Source organism: Mercurialis annua, linkage group LG3 (assembly GCF_937616625.2).
Source record: "Mercurialis annua linkage group LG3, ddMerAnnu1.2, whole genome shotgun sequence".
Classification (NCBI taxonomy): domain Eukaryota; kingdom Viridiplantae; phylum Streptophyta; class Magnoliopsida; order Malpighiales; family Euphorbiaceae; genus Mercurialis; species Mercurialis annua.
In genome coordinates this window covers 55986801-56002457 of record NC_065572.1, presented here as the reverse complement: position 1 = coordinate 56002457, position 15657 = coordinate 55986801, and the positions used below count along the sequence as shown (strand labels likewise).

Here is a 15657-nt window from a genome sequence, read left to right as displayed (position 1 = left end):
TAAGAAAAGTCAAAAATGAAGTACAAGGACCAAAGTGGTAATTTAGCCACTTTGTGTCGAAAATAGAAATATTGGATTTTGACGGGAAAGTGTTAATATCGAGCTTTGTATTATTTATATGATATAAATAATACGTATCAGTCGTAATAAAAGAGTATATCGATTTAGCTATGGACTAATTCGTAGAAAAGAAAAGTTTAAAGGATAAATAAACAAAAAGAACAAGGATCAAAGTGAGCTTTTGACCTTAATATATAAGGTTTGAGATATGAATGAAGGAAACAGAAGAAGGATCGAGAGAAAAGGAAATCAATCGCCGATTACGTCGTTTCGCTGCCGTTTCTCCGTTCGACGTCCGATTCAAGTGATTTTCGCGTCGATTTCCGGGGGTTGCGTGCGGATCGCACGTGGTGTGCGATCGCACACCCGTGGTGTGCGAACGCACACCTGTGATGGTGTGCGGACGCACACCTGTGATGGTGTGCGGACGCACACCAGTGATGGTGTGCGAACGCACCACCTTGTGCGGGCGCGCAGAGGGTCCACGAGGGACTAAAATGGACTTTTTGCCCGAGGGACTAAAATGGACTTTTAGCCTTAAAGAAATGAGATTTCGATATTTCAATATTAGATCCTAAAAACGATTAAGGACCCCGATAAATTAAAAAGTAAAGTTTTAGCTCGACGTTTTACGTGAGCTACGCTAACGAAAAATGTCGAGAATATTATACGTTTCTCGAATACGAGAAACAAAGTTCGAGATATCGTAATTATGATTAAGGAATATCGAGATCATAAATAACGTTAAAAATAAAACTAAACCCTAGAACTTAAAAGTATTATTTTAAAGTATAAGGTGCACGTCTAATCATTAACAATTTGTCAGACGTGTCAGCGAATAGTGGGGTCAGTAGACGCGGACTAGCGAGAGTGTACTATCAGATCGACCACATCATTACTTGGATAGCGGTCACTGTGAGTTGCATTTTACTTTCGTGTATTATATATTAAAGTTATTTCATATAGATATATATACTGTTTACACGCATCGCATTATATATAATTGATTGAAATGTTATATGCTTATTAATTTCTATATACGAGAACTAGTATGCGATCCGAAGAAACTAGCTACCTATTGGGTGTCAATAGGCTGTGTGATCACCAGTATTGAGTCAGTCTAGTGTGTTTGCATTTGAGAAATGATTGGATATGTATGATACGATATGAATTCGATACGAGAGTGAACTCGGCTACGGTGTAGCCTGGAAGTCCCCGTATCTAGTGGGCTGGGCCCACCAGTGAGTTGGACTCACAGCTTGAGATTTACGATTGGGTTGAATGATATATGATTATTCGAGAAATGTGTCGCATGCTAGGATATTAGTTTCGTACGGATCAAATACATGTTTATATGTTTCATATTATTGTTTTCTTGAGATGCGATGCTGTATTTCTATATTAATACTGTTAGTAAATGTCAACTCATTCAGTATTTTTCCAAATACTGACCCCTCACCTTTGATGCCTTTCAGGTGCTTAGTCTGTGGACTTAGTTAGAGGCCAATTTTGAAGTCCAGAAGTCAGCTGTGTATGTATAGTTTCTGACTTCTGTGAACGCTGCAGTAGTAGTCCTGTGTCGACAGAATAGTAGCCTAGACAGCAGTTCATTTTGATTGTATATGTTAACTGCTGTCATTGTTTTAGATGCTTCTTGATAGGCTACGTGTTTTGTATATGATCCACGGCCCCAGATGCCGGTGAGATGTTTGGATACACTAACTGATGTATATAGTACCGCGAGGCCAGTTCGTACAGGGTACAGTAACTAGAGCCCGCGAGGTTAACAGAACAGTTAGTGTAAATGTTGATATATATTATATATTTGCTTCTGTTGTGTTATGCTATTTGTTTATATTATTTGCGAAAAATTAATAGTGATTTGAGGCTTGCTACGGGTTCCGGAGCTATCACTCCCGTTCCCTAGCGCCGGTTGCGGCTCAATATTTTGGGTCGTGACATAATTGTCTCCATGACGATTTAGTACCTCCTTTTCAAATGATTTAGTATCTTACTTTTAATTCCGTTAACGATTTGATACCTAAATTTAACATAAAGTGGTAATCGAGATACTAAATCGTTTGATTTTCAAACGAGAGGTACTGAAAAATACTCGAAATCGACTCGACTTATATCGAGTCGAGCTCGAATTCGAACTACTCGAGTTAATTATCGAGTCGAGCTCGAATTCGACCTACTCGAGTTAATTATCGAGTTCGAGCTCCTAAAACGAAAGTGATCAAATTTGATTCGAGGCTCGATTTTGAAATCGGATTGAGCTCGAGCTTGACAGTTTGTCGACTCGACTACATTACACTCTTAATTTAATTATTGTACATTTTGTATGGTTAAATATCCCAATCATTGGTTTTTTAGGTATTCATCCAGCCCGGCAGTTAAATTGGGGGCGTTGGCCCAAGGTGACGTAAGGAAGAAAAGACAGCTTTGTTTTATATGGCATTTTGCAAGTGTTTGGCATGGACGAAATCCAAGTGCGCAGAAGTAGGCAGTAGCGCAGCCGTTATTGGTAAAGGATTCTCCGGCCTTTTCTTAGGGACTCCAATCCCCAACTCTCTGCATAACACACTTCACAGAGTCGCCTCTTTTTTTTAAGCTTTTCAAACTTCCAATTATGTCAGGTATCCCTCTGCTTCTCTCATCATCAATATTTCATTTACTTTTTTTTCCAATTCCACATTTCAATCAGCAATTTCCAATAATATTTCATTCTTTGCTATTTGATTTCTCTTTTGGGTTATTCTGGAATTGAATTGGAGGTGTCTACTGAACTGTGCCTTTGTTTTGATTGTTCTCTTATTTGTTGGCTTATCTGTGTTCATACATACTCTATGTATATGTATTTTTGCTCTACTCTCATTTACTAAGTTTCCATTTGCAAATTGTCCACCATAAATTTAAATTTTGCAATTTTTTTTCGTGTTAATGTTATAAAAATTCACCGACTTTACATATTTTCTCAATTTAAAAAGTGTTATTTTTACACACCAGCTTTCGTTTTTTCTAAATTGATACACGTGATCATAATTTGCCGAGGTAATTTGCTGATATGGATGTCGTTTTTTGGCTGCCACCTCAGCAAATTACACCGGATTGTGACCGCTGTATCAATATGGGAAAAAATGAAAGTTGGTGTATGAATGTGATATTTTTTAAAATGCATAAAGACGCGTAAAGTTAGTGAATTTTATGCCATTAACCTTCTTTTTTTACACTGGTTTTTTCAGATAAAATGCAAAAGATGTTCTTGTCTTACAGGCTACGATATTATTTTAACTCTACTATCTTTCTGTTACATTTATTTTTTTACATTGATGACAGTTCTGGTTATCTTTAATGTCATTTACCACTTCCTGAATGTATTTTTGTCAATAGAAAGCATTAAATGTTAATTTTCACGTAGTATTTTTGTCTATTGGATTCCATATCATTATCATTGACTCCCATGTACTGTGAGTTTTAATTGTATGCTGACTGACAATCACTATTGTTTACGTTAGCATGTATATGTGCTTTCTTTTTTACTTACTTTCGTTTGCTTCTATGTAAACTCTTTGCCTGACTTTCGAATGAACAGGTAATCAAGAACCAATTTTGAATAAGGATGGTGTTAGTGGTATGCGATCAGCATACCTTAAACTCAAGCCTTGGCAGTGGTGGCTTTTGGTGGCAATCAATATTTTCTTCCTAGTTGCAGGCCAATCTGCTGCTGTTCTGTTGGGAAGATATTATTACGACAAAGGCGGAAATAGTAAATGGCTGGCAACTCTTGTCCAAACTGCTGCATTCCCGTTCCTTTACATCCCCCTCGTTCTACTTCCTTCTTCTGGAGAGCCTTCAATCACTTCTACATCCCCCTCCATTAAAATGCTTGCTCTAATATACTTTTTTCTTGGCGCGCTTATAGCCGGTGATAACATGTTGTATTCAACTGGCCTTTTATACCTATCTGCCTCCACTTATTCGCTCATTTGTGCATCGCAATTAGCCTTCAATGCCATTTTCTCGTACTTCCTTAATTCGCAGAAGTTCACGTCTTTGATTCTTAACTCCGTGGTTGTGCTTTCATTTTCTGCAGCTCTCATTGCAGTCAATGATGATTCAGACGGCCCTTCAGGACTCTCTAAGGGGAAATACATCATAGGCTTCCTTTGCACGCTTGGTGCTTCAGCAATATACTCTCTTGTGCTTTCACTTATGCAGCTCACCTTTCAAAAGGTCATAAAAAAGGAAACGTTCTCCGTGGTGTTGGATATGCAGATTTACACCTCGCTTGTTGCCACGTGTGTTTCTGTTATCGGGCTGTTTGCTAGTGGAGAATGGAAGACTTTGCATGGAGAAGCGGAGAGTTTTGGTAGCGGGAGGGTGTCTTATATTCTTACAATGGTTTTTACAGCAGTTAGTTGGCAGGTTTGTTCTGTTGGGGTTGTTGGACTTATTTTTCTGGTGTCTTCTCTCTTCTCCAATGTCATAAGTACTGTGGCTTTGGCTGTATCTCCAATTGCTGCTGTCATTGCTTTCCATGACAAGATGAATGGTGTGAAAGTAATCTCTTTGCTTATGGCTTTTTGGAGTTTTGGCTGTTATAGTTACCAGAATTACTTTGATGATTCTAAGGCAAGGAAAGCTCAACATGATGTTAAAGACAACCATCATGATTCTTCTTGTTGATAATATTAATGTGAAGCTAATAAAGCCCATTTGAAATTCTTAGTTTAAGTCTTTGAATACTAATTTTAATAGCCACTTGTTAGATTTTGTTGATGTCATTTGCTACCTTATTATTAAGTTATTTTTTTAGGGGTATAAATAGGTATAATATTAAATCTTGGATCTTAATTAAGTTTGTAGTTTGATGGGTGAAATTGTCAGTTCAATACTTTTAAGAGTTGAACATTCATTATGCAACTGGAAGATTTGCTATGATCCAGATATTTTATGCTTTGATTTGTTGCTTCTCTCTGCTGTGGCTAATGGTGTATTAGGGATTAAGATTGTGTTACCATGTCTGTGCTTTAGAACTCTCAGATATTAAATTACAAAAATTTATGAACATTAAAATTAAATATCCAGTAAATATGAGTTGCCAGAAAAATTATTGGCAAAATAATAATAAAAAGTAATCAAAGAAAATGTTGGAAAATAATAGTGGTTAACTGCAAGGGCTTGGATGTGCTACTCTTTTTGCAACAAGAGGTTAATTGCACCTCCAATCTCCAGTTAAAATATTTCTGAGCTACCTTTAAAGAAGAAGTGAAAAGAAGCAACAAGCTGTTAGAAAAGAGTTTCCAATCTTGTGTTGAAGGAGAAGCATGAGTGGAGCATTAAGTTTGATGCAGATATTTCCACCTCCAAATTTCTATTTCGAACATCTCGTTTTTCTCAAGGTATTCTCTCTCATATTCTCTACTGTAACATCTAAATTCAAGTGTATGCGTTTTGTGTCTACGGATTGCACAACTATTTTGAAGTTATTAAAATTTGGATTCTTAATTGAATTTCGTATGCAGTTGTTTCTCTTATAATTTAATTTAATTTATGAATTGAAGATTTGCGCAGGAGGTTTTTATGGGAAGAAGGCAACATTTCCAAGCTTATTGTACTTCTCTAGACATACACAGACTGTCACAAAAGACATGACATGGAAGGGATGCTTTATTTAACTAGTTTTCTAGTTTCAAAAAGTTGCCATTAGAAAATGGAAGACTACACTTTTGTAGTTTGAAGTTTTTTCCTGATAAGTCCGGTATCAAAGTTTTTGCTGTTTGAACATTCATGTCAGGATCTAAGGTGTAGCAGGTTTTGAGGAAAAGTAGATAATCTGGCGAAGAACGTGGTCTCTGTTGGAAAGGAACATGCTTCCTTATGTCCTAAGGTAATGTCTTGTTCTTGAATATCCTCTTGTAGATTCTAGTTGCTTCGCTACTTAAATTGTGTAGTTGCAGTTATCATTTAAGTGATAACTTTTGTTCGGCACGCAACTTGAAAATGGAAGCTCCTCCTTTGAGTTCTTTCTTACTTGAGCTTGTATCTCTTGTTAACTTCTTGTACGCTTATTATGAATGCATTGCTTTGATATTCTGATTCCTTCTAAATTGATTGGATATGTCCTGAACATATAGCCTATGAGACACCTGGAACCATTTTTTTCTTTCTTTTAATCAATCTTAGAGTAGAAGACATCAAGGTTCTTCCATTTGTCTGGTGCTTCATTCAGCAGACTGGTCTTAGCATTCCATGTGCAAGTTTTATTAGAGCATAATAATAAAAATATTCTTATCTGTCTATCATAGTTTTCTATATACTTCCCGACTTAGCTGTTTGCTTCACTTTTCGGTGAATATTATTACTCGATTGAGGTTTTTGTCATAACGTTTCAGAGTCTGATTTTTTATGCGACAATTTAGAATTGAAGGATAATCAATGCTGCATTTTGCATTGCTTCTATGTACAAAAATTGAAAGATTTGAAGTTCAACTAACTGGAAACTTCATTTCTGGACAGTCATTAATGAAACGAGAGGCTGGGGAATGGTTGAATGAGGTCAGCTATTACATTTTGCTGTACTATTCTAGTACTATCTATGACAACAAAGTCTGTTAATAATAACTGCAGGGGAAGAAAAAGCTTGAACAAATTTTTAAATGTGACGGAAAGGTTGTCGATGATTTATTGAACATTGACAAGGTTTTTCTCTGTCTACAAACATACATTTTTGCTGCAGCTCTTCGACATTTTTAGTTTCTTGTTTTCAATAATTATTTTGTGGTCACAACATTCACATGAAGGCATGTGCCTCCTTATCATTGTTGCATTGTTTTTGTCGCCGTATTAGGAAATGAACTTACTTTGTGATATTGGTTTCCTTGAACTAATAATGGTGGGATTCCTTGAAGGTAAAATATGGATCTAACATTTTCCATATGGGGAAAACTGTGAATGTCCAGTGGAAAGTAAAAAACATTCAATATGAGCTGCCAACTTTATGAGGCATGAGTCTAGAATGAAAAAAACAAGTCTGTGTTCCTTGCCTTATCCAGGGATTCGTAGCTTTCAATTGATATATGATTTATCGACAAATTCGCAACTGGACAAACATTAGTTTTTGGTCAGTGCATTTGCTCCTCCTAAGCTTTTACAACCTATGCACACATCCTGCTTTGTTGTTTCAAATTTGGGTTCTGTTCTGAGTAATGATCTATTATCTTATTGTGTTACAATTATAATCCACAATTTTCCAATTTAGTTCCTAATATGATTGGCAGACTTTGCTCGCTATGCCGGTAATTGATCTGGAAACACCGACTCTCTGTTTTGTTTGTCTCCTAATGTGGGCAAGTCATCTTTGGTTCGTATGCTATCGACAGGGAAGCCTGAGGTTTGCACATAACTTCAGGTTTTTTTATTGTTATGCATAATTCCTTTGAATGAACTGTGAATAGAATTCATCTTCTCATTTTCTCCTCCAAATTGGTGGAGTCAGATATGCAACTACCCTTTTACAACTAGAGGAATTCTAATGGGCCATGTTGGTTTGTTTTGTTAAAGCTGTTAATTATTGGCAATCAGTTTCTTTTTCGTAATCCATTGGAATGTTCTGAAACTGACTGCATGTGACGGACACCCGGTCCCCAGGGTAATTGTAGAAGAAATTCCGTTGCAAATGAACTTGAGAGAATTCCAATCCTAAATAAAAGGGTAGTTTATTTTAAATATCACAATTCAAGTTTTTCTTATAATGAAAATGATGAATTTAGAAATTTAGATTTTTTTCATTAGAAGTTGAGTGCTTCTTTTGCTATCTCTTCTATTTTTTGAAAATGTAATGATATATCCAATATTTTTAACCCACTTTTTTATACTGCCTGACGTAGCAATCAAAGAGTGGATTGATTAAATTCTGTTTTTTGAGATATACAATTTTAGGTGGGAATTGGACGAATGAAACTTTGCCACGTATGGTGGGTTAAAAGAGCTGGGTTAAAAAAGTGGATTATAAAACTTTTTTTCTTTCTAAAAGGCATAATTAATTAAAAACTATTTACGTTGATTTTTTTTCATTTATATCCTGATGTAGGAAAAAAAACAATTGTACCATTTTTTGGGTTTTCATGTTTCATCTCTACCTAAAATATTAAATTGATCTTTTTTCATTTGAAAAAAGTTCAAAATAATCATTCATTTTTAGCTCATATTTTAATTAAATTTTAATGTTATTAATTATATAAAAATACATTTTTCTTCAAAAATAATTTAAAAAATAATATTTTTTTTATTTAAATTTCTATTAATTGTCAATGATTTTTTAAAATTAAAAACCTTAAAAAGATGTTTTGACGAAAAAATAAATAAATTTTGGAGGTCGTCGAAGTAGCTGCTCCTTCTCCTCCCCTAATGGAGATGGAGCAAAGTCACTAGAGAGATTTAGGATTTTACCTAAAAAACAAAAATAATATGAAATAATGTATCAACACGCTAAAGTTAACAAAAATGCCTCAGGATTTTGTCTTATTTATTTGTGTACTTCCCGTATATAAAATATTTGTTATTTTACTCTCAGTGCATAACACATGCAATATTACACATATCTCACATATTTTCTCTCTTTTATTTCACTTTTTTTTTCTTCTCTTATTCCACTTTTTTTTGCTGTAATTTTTTTTTCCTTTCTCTTATTTTCTTTTTTTAGATAATATCATCTTCAACCATGTATTTAATTCTAAAAATATACAATCAATTCTGAATTATTATATTTTATTTTATAATTTAATTTTTTTTATTTTAGTTCTAGATTTAAAAAAGTTGCAATAAAAATAATACATCAAAAAAATTATATGACAAATAAAATATTTTTCACAATTTATGTTAATTTCAGCTTGCAACTAATTATAAAATGATCATTTTAGTTTCAAATCTAAAAATATGAAAAAAATAATCCTTAAAAATGATTTTTTGTATTTTTTTCATAATTTTACGAACTTTATCATAAACTTAACATAATTTTATCATAGTTTCATCATAACATTATCATCACATTATCATACTATTATCATCACATTATCATTTTTAATAATAATAACCTTATCATCACATTATCATAACCTTATCATCACATTATCATTTTTAAAAATAAATATTCTTAATAATTTATGTTAATTTCAGCTTGTAATTAATTAAAAATTCATTATTTTAATCACTGATTTAAAAATATAAAAAAAAAAAATCTGTAAAAAAAAATAATTTTTTCATAATATTATTATAAAAGCAGCAGTGATATTATCATCTCGGTATCATAATTTTTCTATAAAAAATTATTTTTCGTACATTATCATACTATTATCATTAACTTTTTCATACTATTATCATAACCTATTCTTATAAAAATTATCATAACATTATCATAATATACTTTATCATAACATTATCATAAAATATTATCATGACGTACTTTATCATAACTATATCTTAACTTTTTATCATAAACTTATCATCATACTATTATCATAACATTATCACAATATACTTTATCATAACAATATCAAAAATTATTATCATAACATTATCATAACATACTTTATCATAACTATATCATAATCTTATCATATTATTATCATAACCACGTAATATTATGGTATTGATATGATAACGTTATGATACAGTTATGCTAACGTTAATGATACTGAAATGATAATCAAGCATTTTTCTAGACAGAAAATCGTTTTTCTCTGCAGTGTTATGATAATGATATGATAACGTCATAGTGATAACAATATGATAATCAGGCGCTGTTTTCTGCAGAAAATCGTTTTTTCTGTAGAAAAATCATTTTTTTAATCATAAAATCGTTTTTAATGCAGATTTTCAGATCTTAAACTAAAAAAAATTAAGAACAATTATTTTAGATCTGAGAGTTAAAATAAATCGTAATAATCACAACGAGTTAAAAAAACGCTAAAATGTGGAAGAACGGCGGAGTGAAGACGAAACGAAGGCGGGGCGAAGGCGGAGCAACGACGGAATAATGGCGGATCAGCGAAGGCGGAGCAACGGCGTGATAAAGAAGAAAAAAATAAATGAAGAAGAAGAAGAAATAGGAAAAGAAGAAAAAATGGAGGAGAAGAAGAGAGAGAGAGAGAGAGAGAGAGAGAGAGAGAGAGAGAGAGAGAGAGAGAGAGAGAGAGAGAGAGAGAGAGAGAGAGAGAGAGAGAGAGAGAGAGAGAGAGAGAGAGAGAGAGAGAGAGAATCTGGGAAAAAAGGGAGATACACGTGAGAGTAAAAATAAAATGTTTAGAGAAAAAAGTAATAAAAAATAAGTATTATTATAATAAAAAAAGATTTTAGAGTAAAAAAATAAAAGTGCTAAAAAGGTGTGGTATTTTTTCTATCTTTTCTTTGTTGAGGTATAATTTACTATTATTTTAGAAAATAGAGTTTTTTCTCTAATTTTCTCAAGTCACTAGGGGTGTAAACGGGCCGAGCCGAACCCGAGTTAGGCCAAGTTCGAGCTCGAACTCGAGTGTGTTTTACAGGCTCGAGCTCGACTGGGCTTAAATTTTGAAGTTCGAGCTCGAGCTCGAACAACATTTGAACTACTCGAGCTCGAGCTCGAGTTGAATTTAATAAAAATAAAAAAATAATTAAAAAAATCAGATTTGGGGTATTTTATGTTGTTCGAGCTCGAGCTCGAGTTGAATTTAATAAAAATAAAAGAATAATTAAAAAAATCAGATTTGGGGTATTTTTTATTATTTTTCACTACATATTATGTAATTTAACCAATTTTTATGATGCATATCTAAATTTAGAGGTGCAAAAATTTAATATAATGATAGTAAAATTATTATTGTTATTTTATAACAAGCTTGTTTAGGCCCGTTTAGGCTCGCGAGCCTCACGAGCCTCAGTAATTGATACTCGAGCTCGGCTCGAGATGGAGCTACTCGATCTCGAGTTCGAGCTCGAATTTTTCGAGCCGATCTCGAGCTTTTTTCAAGTGGATCTCGAATAATTTCAAGTAGCCCAACTCATTTAAACCCCTAAAGGTCACTCTTCTAATGTATAAAAGCCTCAAAAGCACGGACCCGGCCATGGCCTATGCCTTCTCTTTATAAATGGACTTAATTTCGTTCAACATGTCATCTGCATTGGAAGACATTTATGACATTATGGGATACCTAAAATATAGTTAAATGTATAGACAACAATGTTGAAGTATGGTCCGAATGTAGCAAGGCATGTCTATACCTATTATGCAGCAAGATGCTCAGCTGCGGAATTAGAATTTTATTTTAATTTAAAATTAATTTTTTGATAATTTAGGATCAACATTTTATTAGTCACGGGTTCACTACATATTCTACTACTTTTAAAAAATAAAATCGACAACAGTTCAAACCAAAACTTATCCTAAATTTTTAGGGAAATTCTTACATAGATCTGGTTATGAAAAATCCACGGGCCTATTCAATGAGATGTTAGAGAAATGAGAAGAAAGAGAAAATAATGAGAAGATAGAGAAAATTGTATTAGATTTTCTAACACCTCACTGGATAGGTGCATAGAAAATTCATGTACCAGGTTTAGCTTAGAATTTCTCAAATTTTTAATAGTTCTGTCTTTAAAGATGCTTTTTTTTTAAATTATTATAAAGATATTTTTGCGGAAATAAAAACTATGAGAAGCATTAAGTATTGCAAAAATAAAACTATGATAAGAGTCAATTATTTGGTAAATATGACCTAGTACTTTTTTTTTATCCCTAAAATGATATGTAAATTATGCTGCACATTTTTTAGCATAAACATCTCATTTTATGTAGGCCAACATAAATCATTTGATATTTTTTTATTAATATAACTGCAATCAACTGAATATTATAAATTTAAAATAAAGTAGAAATCCAACTGCCAAAAGCTACCATCTTAATTTTACGGCTTAATGACGAAAAAAGCCAAATTTTTACGACTTATTACAATTTAAACTAAATTTTTTAATTTTTATAATAATAGCTGAATCATTTTTTTTTTTGCAATAATAGCCAAATTGCACTTTTTGTGCAAACTTTTTTAAGTTTTTTTGCACTTCTTATGACTTTTAATAATTATTATTCATCCAAAAATAATATTAATAGTCTAATATTTTAATTGAAAACAACCAGTTTGACCACCAATTTGGCTATTATTATAAAAATTAAAAGGTTTCAAAAATTAAAAAATTTAATTTATATTGTAACAAGTCATAAATGTTTGACTTTTTTTTACTATTAGACCTAATTTTAATTACTACATCCTTTTGATTTTAAAAGTCTCTTACTTTTAAAAATATAACTCATATTTACTTTTTTCTTATTTTTTCTTTTAATGATGTACTTCAATTTGTATCTAAAATATATGTAATTTATTAAAAAAATATACTCCTAATGCCTTAACAAAAATCCTGATTTTTTAGCCCTTTTTCAATCCTACCATAACGTTGAAAATTTGTCAATTTTATCCTATTTTGTATTTTATTATTTTAATTGTATCCCAATTTTTTAATTTTTGTCAGTTTTTTTATTTAAATGATGAAATCATTCAATTAATTGAGAATAAAGCTAAAATTTAATTCATTTTTGTTCAAAAAAGTACAAATAAATCCTTTATTTTTAAAAACTAACTAAAAACCATAATCAAATTAAAATTAATTAAAATTATTAAATAATTTAACTAAATTAAATAAATTTTAAACACATACAATTAATATATGCTAGACGAACGTATTTGAATTTTTTTCAAATGAAAAAGAAGCCAATTTAATATTTCAGGGGTACAACTGAAACACAAAAATGCGAAATAGGGTAAATTTTTTGATTTTTTAACACTAGTATAGGATTGAAAAGAGGATAAAAGCTCGGAGTTTTTAAGGCATTAGGCCAAAAATATAATGATAAATTAAAAATTAAAAAAAATATAAAATATAAATTATAAATTATAACTACAAAAATAAAAATAAAAATACAAAAGATATAAAAAGAGCTTTCTAATGTAGACTTAAATTATGGCTAAAAATAAAAATACGACATGTTATTCCAAAAAAAATGACTTAAAATGAAAAAGTAAAATGTAAATTTGAACTTTAACATCTTGTTTTACTTGAATTAAAGTTTAAAATCTATGCTTTCTCCAAAAAAGAAAATTCTATAAAATGTGAATAAGAAGGGGTGCCGGCCGGCCACCACCAAGAGAAGGGGCGGCTAGAGAGGCATAACACCAATAAAAAAAATAGGATTTCTTTGTTTCTTTCTTTCACAAATATATCTTGATAACTTCTATTGCTGTCCTAAAAACACTTTTCCCATTGAAAAGGCTAAATGCTTAATACCAAAAAAAAATCCAAATAATAATGATTTTTCTTTGTTCTAATGATATTTTAAATTTTGTTAATTATAGAGTGATTTAAAAAAAATATTTCTATTGTAACTAAAATTTTCTAATTATATAAATGATTTAATAATGCCATAAACTCAATCATTGTCGACTTTTATAATCTATCCTAAATTTTAAACTTTGTAAGTCTATTTTAATTTAATAATTTTATATCAGTTTCTATCTAATTTTTGTAATTATCTTAATTTTTAATTGATTTTTTACTAAATCTTTAATTAGAAAACTATCATTTTTTAAAATTACAAAATTCAATTTATAATTTATAACTTACTACAAACAACATTAAAATTAAACTTTAAACTATGTATTACGATTGAAGCAAAAAATAAGCAAGTTTATATCTCAAAATGAACAAATTAAAAAATATATAAATGTTGCATTGAGATGAGATATTGACACAATTAAATTGATTGAAATATTAGACTAAGTTGCGACAAAATTATAAAATTAATATGTTTATAAATTTCAGAAGCTTTGAATAAATTTATAAACAGCCAAGAAAATTTAAATTCTTCATACCATCAAACCTCAATAAATTAAGTATAATTTTACTCATATGTCCATCTTTGAATAATCAAACTTAATTGATTTAATTAGCTGTTCTTGATTATAATTGAAATAAAAAATTTCATATCACAATAAATTAACAAATTTAAAAAAATTGATTAGAATTGATTAAAAGGATAGAATTTAAATTATTTTTCATATAACAAAAATTATTTGTTAAAAAAGATTTTGTATTATAAAACATATGAATAAAATTTGTTAACTATATATTACCATATCAGAATAGTATAAAAAATTAATATAAAATATTAAGGTAGATATTAATAATCAAAAGGCGTTATAAGTTAGACTGGTATAATATAGAAGTTAAATTGTGCTTTAAGCCATTAGATATAACTAAAGATTTATACCAGTATATCGTACTCATAATAATAAGTTAGTATCAGTCTGTTATTGAATACATAATTTAGTTTCAAAATCTAATTAAAAGATTGAATCAATATTTTAATTAAAAAAAGCATATAATGAAAGAAGAAAGATTAATTTTCTTGATAGTTGGTAGCTTGGAGTTTTCTCTTATAAACAATTTAATTGATAATGATTTCCCGTCTACTCACAATTAATTTATTGGAGAAATGGCTTTATCTTAGAATTGAATTTTAGTTTATGAATTATTAATGAATTTTTTATTTTAATGCATAAACTACATTACTCTACGGCCATGTTTGGTTCATGGAATAGAATAGCATGGAATAGAATAGTTATTCCATAAGGAATGGAATAGCCATTCTTTAGTTTTTGAGAGGAGTGTTTATTCCACAAAATCATGGAATAGCAATTCTTTGGAATACCTATTCTATGAACCAAAGCAAAGAATTGTTATTCTATACGGAATAGCTATTCCATTCCGCACCTGTTCCATGAACCAAACATGGCCTAAATGTAATAGTAAGATTGCATTGCGAATTTCAATGTTAATTGGAGTTTTGGTCTCTGCAGTTATATAGACTTATAAACTAATGGTTTAAACACTATCATTCAATTTGAAACTTTCAAATTTGATTTTTTTTCTCTTTATTTCAATAAATAACAAAGAACACTCTAAAAATAAAAGCATATTATTCCAACAAACAAAAAAATCATAAAAATTAGAATATACTAATACTTATGGAAATTGAAATGAAATGGTAATGACTTATTTTTTAAACGGAAGTCTCGAGTTCGAATCCTAAATATAAAATAACTTTAAAAACTTTTTGAAAAAAATGTTATTGTCTTAATGAGTCCTATTCGGCTCGATCCAAAATAATCACTGAACATCGTGTGATGCATGTACTTAAAGTAAAAAAAACATTACTTATAAAACTTTTCTAAATCCAAAAAAAAACGGAACTTTTCTATTGACTAACACTTTAATATAATATCAGTCTTATAATAGAAAATTTCTAAATTTCGATCATTAACAATGAACATTTAATTTTGAACATGAAATAAGATATATTTATATTTGTTTATATTTTAAGCTCAATGGATACACACATGAGTGTGTGTTGAAGATAATAAAACCATAATTTAATAAGAATTTTACCTAGAATTTAAATAGTGTTAATTAATTATCTTATAGCATTTAAACGGTGTACATTAGTAT

At 30.5% G+C, this 15657-nt stretch overlaps 1 protein-coding gene across 1 annotated transcript; it reads left to right on the top strand.

Moving 5' to 3' along the window:
- The first annotated feature begins 2504 nt into the window (after positions 1-2504).
- Positions 2505-4797, top strand: LOC126674718 (probable purine permease 11). The gene is made up of 2 exons (XM_050369209.2): positions 2505-2699; positions 3656-4797. Exons 1-2 carry the CDS (start codon positions 2693-2695, stop codon positions 4747-4749), a joined length of 1101 nt encoding a protein of 366 aa, XP_050225166.1. The 5' UTR covers positions 2505-2692; the 3' UTR covers positions 4750-4797.
- Positions 4798-15657: the final 10860 nt, after the last annotated feature.